Raw genomic sequence first — 14,776 nt, 5'->3', positions numbered from 1 at the left:
TTAGTGTAGCCACCTTCATGAACTATTTTATCTTTTGGATGACTTGCTGTAGCTTCTACATCAGCACTTGTTGCTTTACCATGCACTTTTATGTTCTGGAGATGGATTCTTTCCTTAAACCTCACAAACCAGCCTCTGCTAGCTTCAAACTTTTCTTCTGCAGCTTCCTGGAACTAAAGAGAATTAGGGCCTTGCTCTGGATTAGGCTTTGGCTTAAGGGGATGTTGTAGCTGGTTTGATCCAGACCACTCAAATTTACTTCATAACAGCAATAAGGCTGTTTCACTTATCATTCATGTGTTCACTAGAGTACCGTTTTTAAACAAGCTTATTTATTTTTGAGAGAGAGAGTGAGCAGGGGAGGGGCAGAGAGAGAGAGGGAGAGAGAGAATACCAAGCAGGCTCCCCACTGTCAGTGAAGGGCCCGACATGGGGCTCCAACTCAGAACCCTGAGATCATGACCTGAGCCGAAATCAATAGAGGCTTAACCGACTGAGCCACCTAGGTGCCCCACTAGAGTAGCATTTTTAATTTCCTTCAAAAACTTCTCCTTTGCTTTCAAAACTTGACTACCTTTTTGGCACAAGAAACTTAGCTTTTGGCCTATCTCAGCTTTCGATATGCCTTCCTCACTAAGCTTAATCATTTCTAGCCTCTGATTTAAAGTGACAGACATGTGGGGCGCCTGGGTGGCTGTCGGTTGAGTGACCAACCTCGGCTCAGGTCATGATCTCACGGTTTGTGGGTTTGAGTCCTGCATCGGGCTCTGGGTTGAGAGCATGGATGGAGCCTGCTTGGGATTCTGTCTCTTCCTGTCTCTCTGCACCTCCCCTGCTCTCTCTCAAAATAAACATTAAACATTTTTTTTAAAAAATAAAGTGAGAGATGTGCACCTCTTCCTTCCACTTGAACACCTGAGGCCATTGTAGGGTTATTAATTGGCCTAATTTTAATATTCTTATGTCTCGGGTAATAGGGAAACCTGAACTGTTGGTCAGTAGAACAGTCAGAACACACACATTTATTAAGTTCACCATCTTGTATTGATGAGGTTTGTGGTGCCCCAAAACAATGAAAAAGAGTAACATCCCAAAGATCTCTGATCACATATCATTGTAACAAATATAGTAAAGTTTGAAATATTGTGGGAATTACCAAAATGTGACAGAGAAACAGGAAGTGAGCAAATACGGTTGGAAAAATGGTACCAATAGATTTGCTTGATGCAGGGTTGTCATAAATCTCCAATTTGTAAAGAATGCAATATCTGTGAAATGCAATAAAGCAAAATACAATAAAATGAGGTTATGCCTACAGACCTTTTACCTCCATTCCTTGAAGGTAATTCCCATTCCAGGCCTCTCGACTCTGACGAGTATGATGGAGTAGGTCTAGTGCTAGCCTAGAAATATATATATATTTTTTGAGGTACGACTGACATACAAAAAGCTGTACATAATTAATGTATACACCTTGAGGTCAGAGATAAGAATCATCACTGGCATCAGTCTATGCTATAAACATGTCCATAACCTCCAAAAGTTTCCTCCTGCCCTCTTTATTTTTTGTGATAAAAGCACTTAACATAAGTTAAGCAAAGTTTTAAGTACACAAATCAGTATTGTTAATTATAGGCACTATGCTGTTCAGATCTCTAGGACTCATTTGTCTTGTATAACCAAAACTTTGTACCCTTTGACTAATACTTCCCCAATATTCCCTCCTGACAGTCCCTGGCCACCACCATTCTACTCTCTGCTTCTATGAGTGACAATTTTAGACTCCTTATTAAATGGTATTTGTCGGAGACTGGGGTCCGGAAGATGGCGGCGTAGGAGGACGCGGGGCTCACAGCGCGTCCTGCCGATCACTTAGATTCCACCTACACCTGCCTAAAGAACCCAGAAAACCGCCAGAGGATTAGCAGAAGGGAGTCTCCGGAGTCAAGCGCAGACGAGAGGCCCACGGAAGAGGGTAGGAAGGGCGGCGAGGCGGTGCGCGCTCCACGGACTGGCGGGAGGGAGCCGGGGCGGAGGGGCGGCTCGCCGGCCAAGCAGAGCCCCCGAGTCTGGCTGGCAAAAGCGGAGGGGCCGGACGGACTGTGTTCCGACAGCAAGCGCGACTTAGCGTCTGGGAGGTCATAAGTGAACAGCTCTGCTCGGAAAGCGGGAAGGCTGGAGGACAAAGGGAGGGAGAGCTGCTGAGCCCCCGGACGGCAGAGCTCAGCTTGGCGGGGAACAAAGGCGCACGCCAGCGCCATCTCCCCCGCCCATCCCCCAGCCAAAATCCCAAAGGGAACCAGTTCCTGCCAGGGAACTTGCTCGCTCCGCGCAAACACCCAACTCTGTGCTTCTGCGGAGCCAAACCGCCGGCAGCGGATCTGACTCCCTCCCGCTGCCACAGGGCTCCTCCTGAAGTGGATCACCTAAGGAGAAGCGAGCTAAGCCTGCCCCTCCAGCCCCCGTGCACCTTGCCTACCCACCCCAGCTAATACGCCAGATCCCCAGCAACACAAGCCTGGCAGTGTGCAAGTAGCCCAGACGGGACACGCCACCCCACAGTGAATCCCGCCCCTAGGAGAGGGGAAGAGAAGGCACACACCAGTCTGACTGTGGCCCCAGCAGTGGGCTGGGGGCAGACATCGGGTCGGACTGCGGCCCCGCCCACTAACTCCAGTTATACACCACAGCACAGGGGAAGTGCACTGCAGGTCCTCACCACGCCAGGGACTCTCCAAAATGACCAAACGGAAGAATTCCCCTCAGAAGAATCTCCAGGAAATAACAACAGCTAATGAACTGATCAAAAAGGATTTAAATAATATAACAGAAAGTGAATTTAGAATAATAGTCATAAAATTAATCGCTGGGCTTGAAAACAGTATACAGGACAGCAGAGAATCTCTTGCCACAAAGATCGAGGGACTAAGGAACAGTCACGAGGAGTTGAAAAACGCTTTAAACGAATTGCAAAACAAAATGGAATCCACGATGGCTCGGCTTGAAGAGGCAGAGGAGAGAATAGGTGAACTAGAAGATAAAGTTATGGAGAAAGAGGAAGCTGAAAGAAAGAGAGATAAAAAAATCCAGGAGTATGAGGGGAAAATTAGAGAACTAAGTGATACACTAAAAAAAAATAATATACGCATAATTGGTATCCCAGAGGAGGAAGAGAGAGGGAAGGGTGCTGAAGGGGTACTTGAACAAATTATAGCTGAGAACTTCCCTGAACTGGGGAAGGAAAAAGGCATTGAAATCCAAGAGGCACAGAGAACTCCCTTCAGACGTAACTTGAATCGATCTTCTGCACGACATATCATAGTGAAAATGGCAAAATACAAGGATAAAGAGAAAATTCTGAAAGCAGCAAGGGATAAACGTGCCCTCACATATAAAGGGAGACCTATAAGACTCGTGACTGATCTCTCCTTTGAAACTTGGCAGGCCAGAAAGGCTTGGCACGATATCTACAGTGTGCTAAACAGAAAAAATATGCAGCCGAGAATCCTTTATCCAGCAAGTCTGTCATTTAGAATAGAAGGAGAGATAAAGGTCTTCCCAAACAAACAAAACTGAAGGAATTTGTCACCACGAAACCAGCCCTACAAGAGATCCTAAGGGGGATCCTGTGAGACAAAGTACCAGAGACATCACTACAAGCATAAAACATACAGACATCACAATGACTCTAAACCCATATCTTTCTATAATAACACTGAATGTAAATGGATTAAATGCGCCAACTAAAAGACATAGGGTATCAGAATGGATAAAAAAACAAGACCCATCTATTTGCTGTCTACAAGAGACACATTTCAGATCTGAGGACACCTTTAGATTGAGAGTGAGGGGATGGAGAACTATTTATCATGCTACTGGAAGCCAAAAGAAAGCTGGAGTAGCCATACTTATATCAGACAAACTAGACTTTAAATTAAAGGCTGTAACAAGAGATGAAGAAGGGCATTATATAATAATCACAGGGTCTATCCACCAGGAAGAGCTAACTATTATAAATGTCTATGCGCCAAATACCCGAGCCCCCAGATATATAAAACAATTACTCATAAACATAAGCAACCTTATTGATAAGAATGTGGTCATTGCAGGGGACTTTAACACCCCACTTACAGAAATGGATAGATCATCTAGACACACAGTCAATAAAGAAACAAGGGCCCTGAATGATACATTGGATCAGATGGACTTGACAGATATATTTAGAACTCTGCATCCCAAAGCAACAGAATATACTTTCTTCTCGAGTGCACATGGAACATTCTCCAAGATAGATCATATACTGGGTCACAAAACAGCCCTTCATAAGTTTACAAGAATTGAAATTATACCATGCATACTTTCGGACCACAATGCTATGAAGCTTGAAATCAACCACAGGAAAAAGTCTGGAAAACCTCCAAAAGCATGGAGGTTAAAGAACACCCTACTAACGAATGAGTGGGTCAACCAGGCAATTAGAGAAGAAATTAAAACATATATGGAAACAAACGAAAATGAAAATACAACAATCCAAACGCTCTGGGATGCAGCGAAGGCAGTCCTGAGAGGAAAATACATTGCAATCCAGGCCTATCTCAAGAAACAAGAAAAATCCCAAATACAAAATCTAACAGCACACCTAAAGGAAATAGAAGCAGAACAGCAAAGGCAGCCTAAATCAACCAGAAGAAGAGAAATAATAAAGATCAGAGCAGAAATAAACAATATAGAATCTAAAAAAACTGTAGAGCAGATCAACGAAACCAAGAGTTGGTTTTTTGAAAAAATAAACAAAATTGACAAACCTCTAGCCAGGCTTCTCAAAAAGAAAAGGGAGATGACCCAAATAGATAAAATCATGAATGAAAATGGAATGATTACAACCAATCCCTCAGAGATACAAACAATTATCAGGGAATACTATGAAAAATTATATGCCAGCAAATTGGACAACCTGGAAGAAATGGACAAATTTCTAAACACCCACACTCTTCCAAAACTCAATCAGGAGGAAATAGAAAGCTTGAACAGACCCATAACCAGCGAAGAAATTGAATCGGTTATCAAAAATCTCCCAACAAATAAGAGTCCAGGACCAGATGGCTTCCCAGGGGAGTTCTACCAGACATTTAAAGCAGAGATAATACCTATCCTTCTCAAGCTATTCCAAGAAATAGAAAGGGAAGGAAAACTTCCAGACTCATTCTATGAAGCCAGTATTACTTTGATTCCTAAACCAGACAGAGACCCAGTAAAAAAAGAGAACTACAGGCCAATATCCCTGATGAATATGGATGCAAAAATTCTTAATAAGATACTAGCTAATCGAATTCAACAGCATATAAAAAGAATTATTCACCATGATCAAGTGGGATTCATTCCTGGGATGCAGGGCTGGTTCAACATTCGCAAATCGATCAACGTGATACATCACATTAACAAAAAAAAAGAGAAGAACCATATGATCCTGTCAATCGATGCAGAAAAGGCCTTTGACAAAATCCAGCACCCTTTCTTAATAAAAACCCTTGAGAAAGTCGGGATAGAAGGAACATACTTAAAGATCATAAAGGCCATTTATGAAAAGCCCACAGCTAACATCATCCTCAACGGGGAAAAACTGAGAGCTTTTTCCCTGAGATCAGGAACACGACAGGGATGCCCACTGTCACCGCTGCTGTTTAACATAGTGCTGGAAGTTCTAGCCTCAGCAATCAGACAACAAAAGGAAATCAAAGGCATCAAAATTGGCAAAGATGAAGTCAAGCTTTCGCTTTTTGCAGATGACATGATATTATACATGGAAAATCCGATAGACTCCACCAAAAGTCTGCTAGAACTGATACATGAATTCAGCAAAGTTGCAGGATACAAAATCAATGTGCAGAAATCAGTTGCATTCTTATACACTAACAATGAAGCAACAGAAAGACAAATGAAGAAACTGATCCCATTCACAATTGCACCAAGAAGCATAAAATACCTAGGAATAAATCTAACCAAAGATGTAAAAGATCTGTATGCTGAAAACTATAGAAAGCTTATGCAGGTAATTGAAGAAGATATAAAGAAATGGAAAGACATTCCCTGCTCATGGATTGGAAGAATAAATATTGTCAAAATGTCAATACTACCCAAAGCTATCTACACATTCAATGCAATCCCAATCAAAATTGCACCAGCATTCTTCTCGAAACTAGAACAAGCAATCCTAAAATTCATATGGAACCACAAAAGGCCCCGAATAGCCAAAGTAATTTTGAAGAAGAAGACCAAAGCAGGAGGCATCACAATCCCAGACTTTAGCCTCTACTACAAAGCTGTCATCATCAAGACAGCATGGTATTGGCATAAAAACAGACACATAGACCAATGGAATAGAATAGAAACCCCAGAACTAGACCCACAAACGTATGGCCAACTCATCTTTGACAAAGCAGGAAAGAACATCCAATGGAAAAAAGACAGTCTCTTTAACAAATGGTGCTGGGAGAACTGGACAGCAACATGCAGAAGGTTGAAACTAGACCACTTTCTCACACCATTCACAAAAATAAACTCAAAATGGATAAAGGACCTGAATGTGAGACAGGAAACCATCAAAACCTTAGAGGAGAAAGCAGGAAAAGACCTCTCTGACCTCAGCCGTAGCAATCTCTTACTCGGCACATCCCCAAAGGCAAGGGAATTAAAAGCAAAAGTGAATTACTGGGACCTTATGAAGATAAAAAGCTTCTGCACAGCAAAGGAAACAACCAACAAAACTAAAAGGCAACCAACGGAATGGGAAAAGATATTTGCAAATGACACATCGGACAAAGGGCTAGTATCCAAAATCTATAAAGAGCTCATCAAACTCCACACCCGAAAAACAAATAACCCAGTGAAGAAATGGGCAGAAAACATGAATAGACACTTCTCTAAAGAAGACATCCGGATGGCCAACAGGCACATGAAAAGATGTTCAACGTCGCTCCTTATCAGGGAAATACAAATCAAAACCACACTCAGATACCACCTCACGCCAGTCAGAGTGGCCAAAATGAAGAAATCAGGAGACTATAGATGCTGGAGAGGATGTGGAGAAACGGGAACCCTCTTGCACTGTTGGTGGGAATGCAAATTGGTGCAGCCGCTCTGGAAAGCAGTGTGGAGGTTCCTCAGAAAATTAAAAATAGACCTACCCTATGACCCAGCAATAGCACTGCTAGGAATTTATCCAAGGGATACAGGAGTACTGATGCATAGGGGCACCTGTACCCCAATGTTTATAGCAGCACTCTCAACAATAGCCAAATTATGGAAAGAGCCTAAATGTCCATCAACTGATGAATGGATAAAGAAATTGTGGTTTATATACACAATGGAATACTACGTGGCAATGAGAAAAAATGAAATATGGCCTTTTGTAGCAACATGGATGGAACTGGAGAGTGTGATGCTAAGTGAAATAAGCCATACAGAGAAAGACAGATACCATATGGTTTCACTCTTATGTGGATCCTGAGAAACGTAACAGAAACCCATGGGGGAGGGGAAGGAAAAAAAAAAAAAAAGAGGTTAGAGTGGGAGAGAGCCAAAGCATAAGAGACTGTTAAAAACTGAGAACAAACTGAGGGTTGATGGGGGGTGGGAGGGAGGGCAGGGTGGGAGGGAGGGCATGGTGGGTGATGGGTATTGAGGAGGGCACCTTTTGGGATGAGCACTGGGTGTTGTATGGAAACCAATTTGACAGTAAATTTCATATATTAAAAAAAAAAAAATGGTATTTGTCTTTTTGTATCTGGCTTATTTCACTCAGCATAATGTCCTCTGATTCATCCATGTTGTCCCAAATGGCAGGATTTCCTTCTTTTTTAAGGCTGAATAATACTCTATTGTATGTATATGCCATATTTTCTTTACTCTTTCATCCAACAATAGACACTGAGGTTGCTTTCAAGAACCCCAGATGATTGTCATGATGAGGTAAGTTTAAGAAACAGTGCTCTCTAGTCAGATTTTTTTTTTTAGCAAAATATCATCTAGAGTGACTGATGGCAATTAAATCCTGATCAGGGCAAGGAAGAAGCCTTCTAGCCACAACACCCTTCAGAATAGCTGAGTACCCTGGCTCCATTTCCACATGTATGATGAATGCTACCATCTGTAAGTAGAAGGACTTTCAGTTCCTGGCTCAAACGGATCCAGTTCAGTTGTTAACCTTGTAATTTTTCAGGAGACTGAAATGATTTAGGTGAGCTTTAAACAATAACATACCCAAGTAACTAATCAAGAAGCACATTTGACCTTTAAAGAAAGTAAGAGTTGAGATTCTCAACAACTGCCTCTAGCTTTTAATTGCTAGCTCACTGTTCAATACAACAAATATGAATTGGGGCCTTCTAAGTGCCAGGAGGCAGAAAGCACAGAGTAAGACACTTAATATGTTAAGAAGTTATAATCATAGGGTGCCATGGAAACATAGACCAAAGGCACCTGACCAGTCAATGGGGCAATGATTTCTAGAGGAAGCGACACTTATTTATAAAACTCAGGGGGAAACAGCTCTCTGAAAAAAGTTTAATGTCTCATTTCCAATAGCAAGTAGTCTAAAGAAGTGGCTTTCAAATTGTGCTTACCAAACCAGTATTTGGGTAGATGGAGAATTGGACAAAACCACCAGACAGGAAAGGTACTCCTGCTTTTTCTTCAATCTGAGCTCATATTCTCCATTTTATCTTTAAAAAAAATTTTAAGGTTTATTTATTTTTGAGACACAGAGAGACAGAGCACAAGTGGGGGAGGGGCAGAGAGAGAGGGTGACACAGAATCTGAAGCAGGCTCCAGGTTCCCAGCTGTCAGCACAGAGCCCAACATGGGGCTCAAAACCATGGACTGTGAGACCGCAAGATCAGATCATGAACTGAGCCAAAGTCAGATGCTTAACCAACTGAGCCACTCAGGCGCCCCTCCATTTTCTCTCTCATACTTTGGTTCTTTCAGAAATAATTTATTGAAAAACACTTGCTATTAGAAACAACTAGAAGTATTTATCACTAGAATGTGAGCACCATGAAGGCCATGATTTCTTGGTACATTTTGACTTTCAACCAGTATTTACTGGACCAGGCACGGATACATGCCAGGCATTCATCTAGGTGTGGAAATACCATAGTGACCAAGAGGCCCAAATTCCTGTCTTCATGGAGGTGACATTCTAGTGATTACTATTTCATGATAGGCACTGGGCTAAATAATTTAAGATGTATTTCACTTATCTTTCTAAATCTGTGAAATGAGTATCCTTAATCCCCCTCCCTCCTTTTTTCGAATGTTTATTTATTTTTGAGAGACAGCATGAGTGCAGGAGGTACAGAGAGAGGGGGACAGAGAGTCTGAAGTGGGCTCCACGCTGACAGCAGAGAACCTGATGCAAGGCTTGAACTCACAAACCACGAGATCATGACCTGAGCTGAAGATGGACGCTCAACCAACTAAGCCACCCAGGCGACCCCCCTCTTTCTCAATAGAAAAATTTAAATAACTTGCCCCAAATCATACAGCCAGCCACATGGCAGAACTTGGACTTGAACCTAGTTAGGTCTATCTGCAAAATAATGCTCTTTCCATCGAACATGTTTATCAAATAAAGGCAACTGGAAAACTGAGTATTCACTAACTTCAGATCAATTCATAAAGTAATACAATAATCACAGGGCCATAAAGAATAGATTGTGAGCTTGTTAATTGCTGTGATTTTATTATATCCATCTGGCTGTCTAGAAGCCTGCCTGGACCACAGAAAGAGCTTAATACAGAAGCAACACCACTTTCTGACCTCTGTGATACTTGACTTCCTCCAACGCATCCCAAATTCTCTTGTATTGCTAGCCTCATTCCCCACATAGTGTTAAATCCAAACTGGTATCTGACTCAGGCTGAGCTCTGTAGTCCACCTACTCCCTCTGTTCTCAATTCCAAAGCAAAAAGAAATCAGAGATGACAAGGAAGCATCACTTCATAAGAAAAGCCAATGGGAGGGGTGGATTATGTATAAGTCTGCTTTAGCAATAGAAATATGGATGGTTTATATTTCAGCTGCAAGGCCTCTGTGCCTCAAAGTCTAACTGAGCTGTCAGCACAGAGCCTGACGCAGGGCGCGAACTCATGAACCATGAGATCATGACCTGAGCTGAAGCCGGATGCTCAACTGACTGAGCCACCCAGGTGCCCCTAATTTCTTTTAATTTCTTTTAAACTACACTACACTGTCAGTGTTAATGATATAAACATGCAAGATACTGGAGTTTACATCTTAAAATTCAAAGTTAATAACACAAGTTAAAAATAGAAAAAAGTTAATCATTACATCTGTGTGTGTGATTTTTCTCCTTTAACTTGGAACAGGAGGTCTGATGCCAAGTGTGCCAAGAGGTCAATGTTAGGTTTTGTATTTTTGTGTTAGGGTGTGCAGTAAAGAATTTAGCTTTGGGTCCTTGGGAATGATTAATTTCATCCCATCTTGTAATAGAAAACGGCTGTTTAGAAAGGTAGGAATTTCCACAGACATTTTGCACACTGTTTCTTATTATATTTAGGGTAACGACCCCCAAGATATTTGTAGAATTCTGGTATTCCACTGACACCATGCTTCATTTTCAATACCATAAAACAGTAATTCGGTATCTCCATTGTAGCTCTTCTTTTACACCATAAACATTGAGGAAGGCTAACTGGACAATATTAGTTTCTTTTCTGAAAATATAATACCAGAGAACCTTTCCTGGAATGCAACAGACAACTTCACAATTTTGGGAATGTAGTTCAGGCCATCACTTTCATTTCTTGGAAACCAATTTCAGCAAAGTCATCCAGTTTATCACCTGCCAAATGAGTTTTCCAAAGGCGTAATTTTGCTAGAAACGAGCAAATACAACCATACATTTGTGAAGGTATTTTTGAATAAACCTGCTTTTATTCAGAGTGCCTCTCTAGATGAGTTGCAATGTCAACCAAACAGGTCAAGTATTCTATTTCAATCTTTGCTGGTGCACTGAATGCTCTTTGGATGCCAGAAGTCTCTTTTTTTAGTATCTTCAGTACCACGCCTCAGTCAAGGCAATCAATCTACATATAATAGGGCAGATTTCCATAACATGCATCTAATAATTCAAAGTATTCAGCTTTGTTTGGTGTAAGCCACATTGTTAATCACTAGTTCCTAACATGATTCATTTTGAACATTTTTGCATAATAATTGGATCCTAAGGAGTGACATAATTAAAATCTTTAAGTCCTTATAAAGTGTTTCTGCTTCAAATTGAAATATTCTGAGTCCAAGAGTAACACTACGGCAGAAGTACCATCTGTAGTCGTAATTTTGACCAACCTATACCAAAAATTTCATGACTTTCCTTAACACACAAAATCCAGGTATTTGTGAATGTACCTGTCATAGGCTCCAAGTCCCAAAGAATTAGATTCCATCAAAATTCTTAACACATGAATTATATCTAGGTGCAATTTTTCTCAAACTTTAGGGTGCATCAGAATCAGCTACAAGACTCGTTAAAACAGATTGACAAACCCCACCTCCAGCTTCTGATATGGTAGGTCTGGACTAGGGTCTGCGAATCTGCATTTCTAACAAGTTTCCAGGTGATACAGTACTGTTGGTCAGGAACCATACTGTGAGAACTACTGGCTAGGCACAGCGAAGTGTACAGCTATATGGGGAGTGCTTATATCTATGTAGCCAACTGAGATCTAAAACTTCACAAATAACTTACTGTCCCCAAAATGTTCAGCCACCAATGTTTAACATCCTGAGCAACAGTATTTCATACCTTTACAAATGCTTGTTCATTATGTAATTTCTGCTGTATTCAACAGACATTTTCTTAAACTACCACCGACAAGATTTTCAGGCCCTGGCAATGCTTTCATTTACTATATAAATGCATTTCATAACAGTATCACTTACTCTGTCTGTATTCCAAAACACAGCCTATTGAAATTCCAAGCCCTATTAAAAGTTTTGTTTCAGCACTCTTCATTTTTATACACTGGTCATATTTCCTACAATGGTTTATTTTAAAATGGTGTCTTAAATTGCAGTATTTCAACAGACATATTTTATTTAGATATAGAGGAATACTCATCACTTTCACCAAGAAATAGGTTCTCTCTGATTTTCCTTTAAATATGTGATCTTCTTCAGATGATTATTGCCAGCTTTTTAAGAGAGAGAGAGAGTGAATATCTAAAACTGGTATTTTAGATACAAATGGAAGCCTTACAAATGGTAGACAACACCTCAAGCTCCATGACTGCTTTTTGCCTTAGGGCATAAAACGTATGCAGACTTAAGTACTTCAGTGTATTCTTTGTGCCATAACAGTGCCCAGAAGATGGACTAGCCTACTCGTACAGTTCTGGTTCAGGTGCTTCGGCTATGCTAAGAATTGTTCAATAGACCAAATTTAAGCCTTACATAGTGACCTGATATGAAGACCTTTCTGCTGAAACTGACCTCTTTATAGATATGCCTATCAACAAATTGGCAAAAGGAAGTTTCCCAAAGATGAAAGATACCTCGGTTAAGAATTTTAAGCATATTTTAGTGTTTTTAAATTTTCATTAGTTATGTAACAACTGTTCATTCTTTCAACCAGTGCTTTCTGCACACTTGCCATGTGCCCAAATACTGTGTGAGTAGATGCAAAGATCAAGTCGCCTACATATAACAGATAATCACAATATATTATGGTACAAGCCAATGGAAATATATAGAGTACTATGGAAACACAGGAGAGACTGAAATTAATATGGACTAACACGTATATAGTAGGTTTCACATATATTATAGCTGGTAATTCTCTCGACTGTCCTGGGAAACATGGTATCACTTTCTTTTTTTTTTCAACTTTTTTTTTTTTTTTTTTTTTTTTTTTTAATTTATTTATTTTTGGGACAGAGAGAGACAGAGCATGAACGGGGGAGGGGCAGAGAGAGAGGGAGACACAGAATCGGAAACAGGCTCCAGGCTCCGAGCCATCAGCCCAGAGCCTGACGCGGGGCTCGAACTCACGGACCGCGAGATCGTGACCTGGCTGAAGTCGGACGCTTAACCGACTGCGCCACCCAGGCGCCCCTTTCTTATCCACTTTATAAACGAAGATTCTCAAAATGAAATAATAAATTACCCAAGATCCCACTAGTGACTTGAATGCAAGTCTTTGGACTTCAATTCATTTGGTCTTTTCACTATAGCACAACAATCTCTTGTCACTGAATTAAAAAAATTATGATCTTTAAATACATGACCTTCTTGTGTGATTTTGTCACTTTTCATAGATGTGGGTGCAAGAAATATTTCATGCTTATCAAAACTACTATTAAAAAGTACAACAATGATGTTTTCATTACCTATTTCTGTGTAACAAATTACCCCAAAAACTTAGTGGCTTAAAAAAAACATTTATTATCTCATAGTATCTGTGGGCATGGCTTAACTGGGTCCTCTGGCTCAGGGTCTCTCACAGGCTGCAATCAGAGTATTAGCCAGGGCTGCAGTCATCTCAAGGCTCAACTGGGGAAGGATCCATTTCCAAGCTCACTCACTTGGCTGTTGACAGGATTCAGTTCCTTGTGGGTTGTTGAATTGAGGGCCTCAGTTCCTCACTGGCTGTTAGTTGGAGGTTGCCCTCAGTTTCTTGTCATGTGGGCCTCTCCATAGGGCAGCTCACAGTATGGCAGCTTGCTTCATCAGAGTGATCAAGCAAGAAGAGCCAGAGAGAGAGAGAGAGAGAGAGAGAGAGAGAGAGAGAGAGCGAGCGCAAACAAGATGGAAGTCACAGTTTTTTAATAACCTAATCTTGAAAGTGACATCTCATCACTTTGTTGTAGTCTGTTCATTAGAAACAAGTCACTAGGTCCAGCCCATAAACAAGGGATGGGGGGAGATTACACAAGAGTGTGAATACCAGCAGGTGGGAATCATTGGGAGCCACTGATATAAGATGGCTATCATGAATGGCAAGAGGTACTTGGTCACTGTGTCAGGAAGACACCATGGAATCATAGAGATTCCAATAAATAAAGACCATGTGGCTCAGCAAAAGGGGGCAATCGGTGTTGCCAAAGGGTCTGATAGTTCAAGAGTGGTTGGAAAGTCAGAATTTTTTGCAACATTTCACAATTTTTTAAATGCTGGCAAGAAAGCCCTATTTTTCAAAAAAGAAATGTGTTCATATAATGCAAGTTAAATGATAGAGGGAAATGAAACATCATTCAACTAGATGATGCCTTAATATTCAGTCCAAACCCGCTATTTGATTTCAGATTCTGGTAAACACTACTGATCAAAACACTGCTGATCAATAAAGATCAATGGAGTTCTTTAAAAAAATGTATGGGCCTACTGGCTGCCAGTTTGCCATCCTTGCCATAATCTTTGTAATTTCCTTTATGGTAAAAGAGTAAGGGTTTTGGTGTCTGGTATGCAAATCGTGGTTCTGCCACTTCCATTGACTATGCCCTTGGGCCTATGACAAGGGCCAGAGAAATGATCCTCTGGGCTCATATTGTTAGTATTTTCGTACTTGTCTCACCTAACAAGGTCCTGGAGAGACAGAGTATCCTCCTGACCTCAACACTCCCTTAACTCACATCCCTACTTCATTTTCCTCCACAGCACTTACTATACCACCTAAAATATTATATATATATTTTGTCTTTTTATCTTATTGTCTGTCCTCCCCACTAGAATGTAAACTTTATAAGATCAGAAAAC

The 14,776-nt window shown here is 41.0% G+C and overlaps 1 protein-coding gene across 2 annotated transcripts in view; it reads right to left on the bottom strand.

Moving 5' to 3' along the window:
• Positions 1–14,776, bottom strand: part of FAM120C (family with sequence similarity 120 member C) — a 114,715-nt gene that overhangs the window by 92,060 nt on the left and 7,879 nt on the right. The window contains exon 2 of one of the 2 annotated variants that reach the window (XM_081793280.1): positions 13,457–13,744. The exons of the other annotated variant lie outside the window; for it this stretch is intronic. Coding sequence (XP_081649406.1) covers positions 13,727–13,744 — 18 coding nt within the window. The 3' untranslated portion in view covers positions 13,457–13,726. Of the gene's footprint in view, positions 1–13,456; positions 13,745–14,776 lie in introns of those variants that run through there. 2 annotated transcript variants of the gene reach the window in all.

The sequence above is a fragment of the Panthera onca genome, chromosome X, assembly GCF_046562875.1.
Source record: "Panthera onca isolate mPanOnc1 chromosome X, mPanOnc1 haplotype 2, whole genome shotgun sequence".
Lineage (NCBI taxonomy): Eukaryota > Metazoa > Chordata > Mammalia > Carnivora > Felidae > Panthera > Panthera onca.
The sequence above is the reverse complement of the archived record's forward strand: the minus strand, read 5'-3'. Positions and strand labels throughout refer to the sequence as shown.